This window comes from Aptenodytes forsteri, unplaced genomic scaffold, assembly GCF_000699145.1.
Source record: "Aptenodytes forsteri isolate BGI_AS27 unplaced genomic scaffold, ASM69914v1 Scaffold391, whole genome shotgun sequence".
NCBI classification, from domain to species: Eukaryota; Metazoa; Chordata; class Aves; order Sphenisciformes; family Spheniscidae; genus Aptenodytes; species Aptenodytes forsteri.
Window position 1 is genome coordinate 664,136 of NW_008795920.1, and position 549 is coordinate 664,684.

The window sequence follows — 549 nt, forward strand, 5'->3', positions numbered from 1 at the left end:
GCGGGGCCACGCGCGGGGCTTGGCGTCTCGGTGTGCCTCAACGTGTTTCTTTTCTGTGAGTTGACCAGTGCTGAGAGTGCACGCGAGGAATGTCCCTGTCTCGTTCTTATTTTAAACCATTAGTCAAGATGAGGATGAGGAGGACGATCTTCTTCCCCCAGAGCAAAAAGCCGAGAGAGAGAGAGAAAGGAGGGTCGCCAATAATGCCCGTGAGCGCCTGCGGGTCCGTGACATCAACGAGGCCTTTAAAGAGCTCGGACGCATGTGCCAACTCCACCTAAACAGCGAAAAACCGCAGACCAAACTGCTAATCCTACACCAGGCCGTATCAGTCATACTGAACCTGGAGCAACAAGTTAGAGGTCAGTGAGGGTCCCGGAGTGGTGATATTTTACGTATCTGATCGGCACGGGGCTGTCTGTCTGTCTGTCTCCTGTGACACGTGCTGTGGTGCCTCGCACTGTCTCTCTCCCCTGTGGCCTTGGGTTCCCAAGGCTGTTGATGTCCTTTTTTTTTTTCTTTTTTTTCTTTTTCCTTTTTTGCATCCCT

General features: G+C 52.3%; 1 protein-coding gene across 7 annotated transcripts in view; it reads left to right on the top strand.

Moving 5' to 3' along the window:
* TCF3 (transcription factor 3) overlaps positions 1-549 on the top strand; it is an 81,653-nt gene that overhangs the window by 68,099 nt on the left and 13,005 nt on the right. For 3 of the 7 annotated variants that reach the window (XM_009284870.2, XM_009284873.2, XM_019473554.1), the window contains exon 12: positions 124-362. The exons of the other annotated variants lie outside the window; for them this stretch is intronic. In XM_009284870.2, coding sequence (XP_009283145.1) covers positions 124-362 — 239 coding nt within the window. The remainder of the gene's footprint in view (positions 1-123; positions 363-549) is intronic. 7 annotated transcript variants of the gene reach the window in all.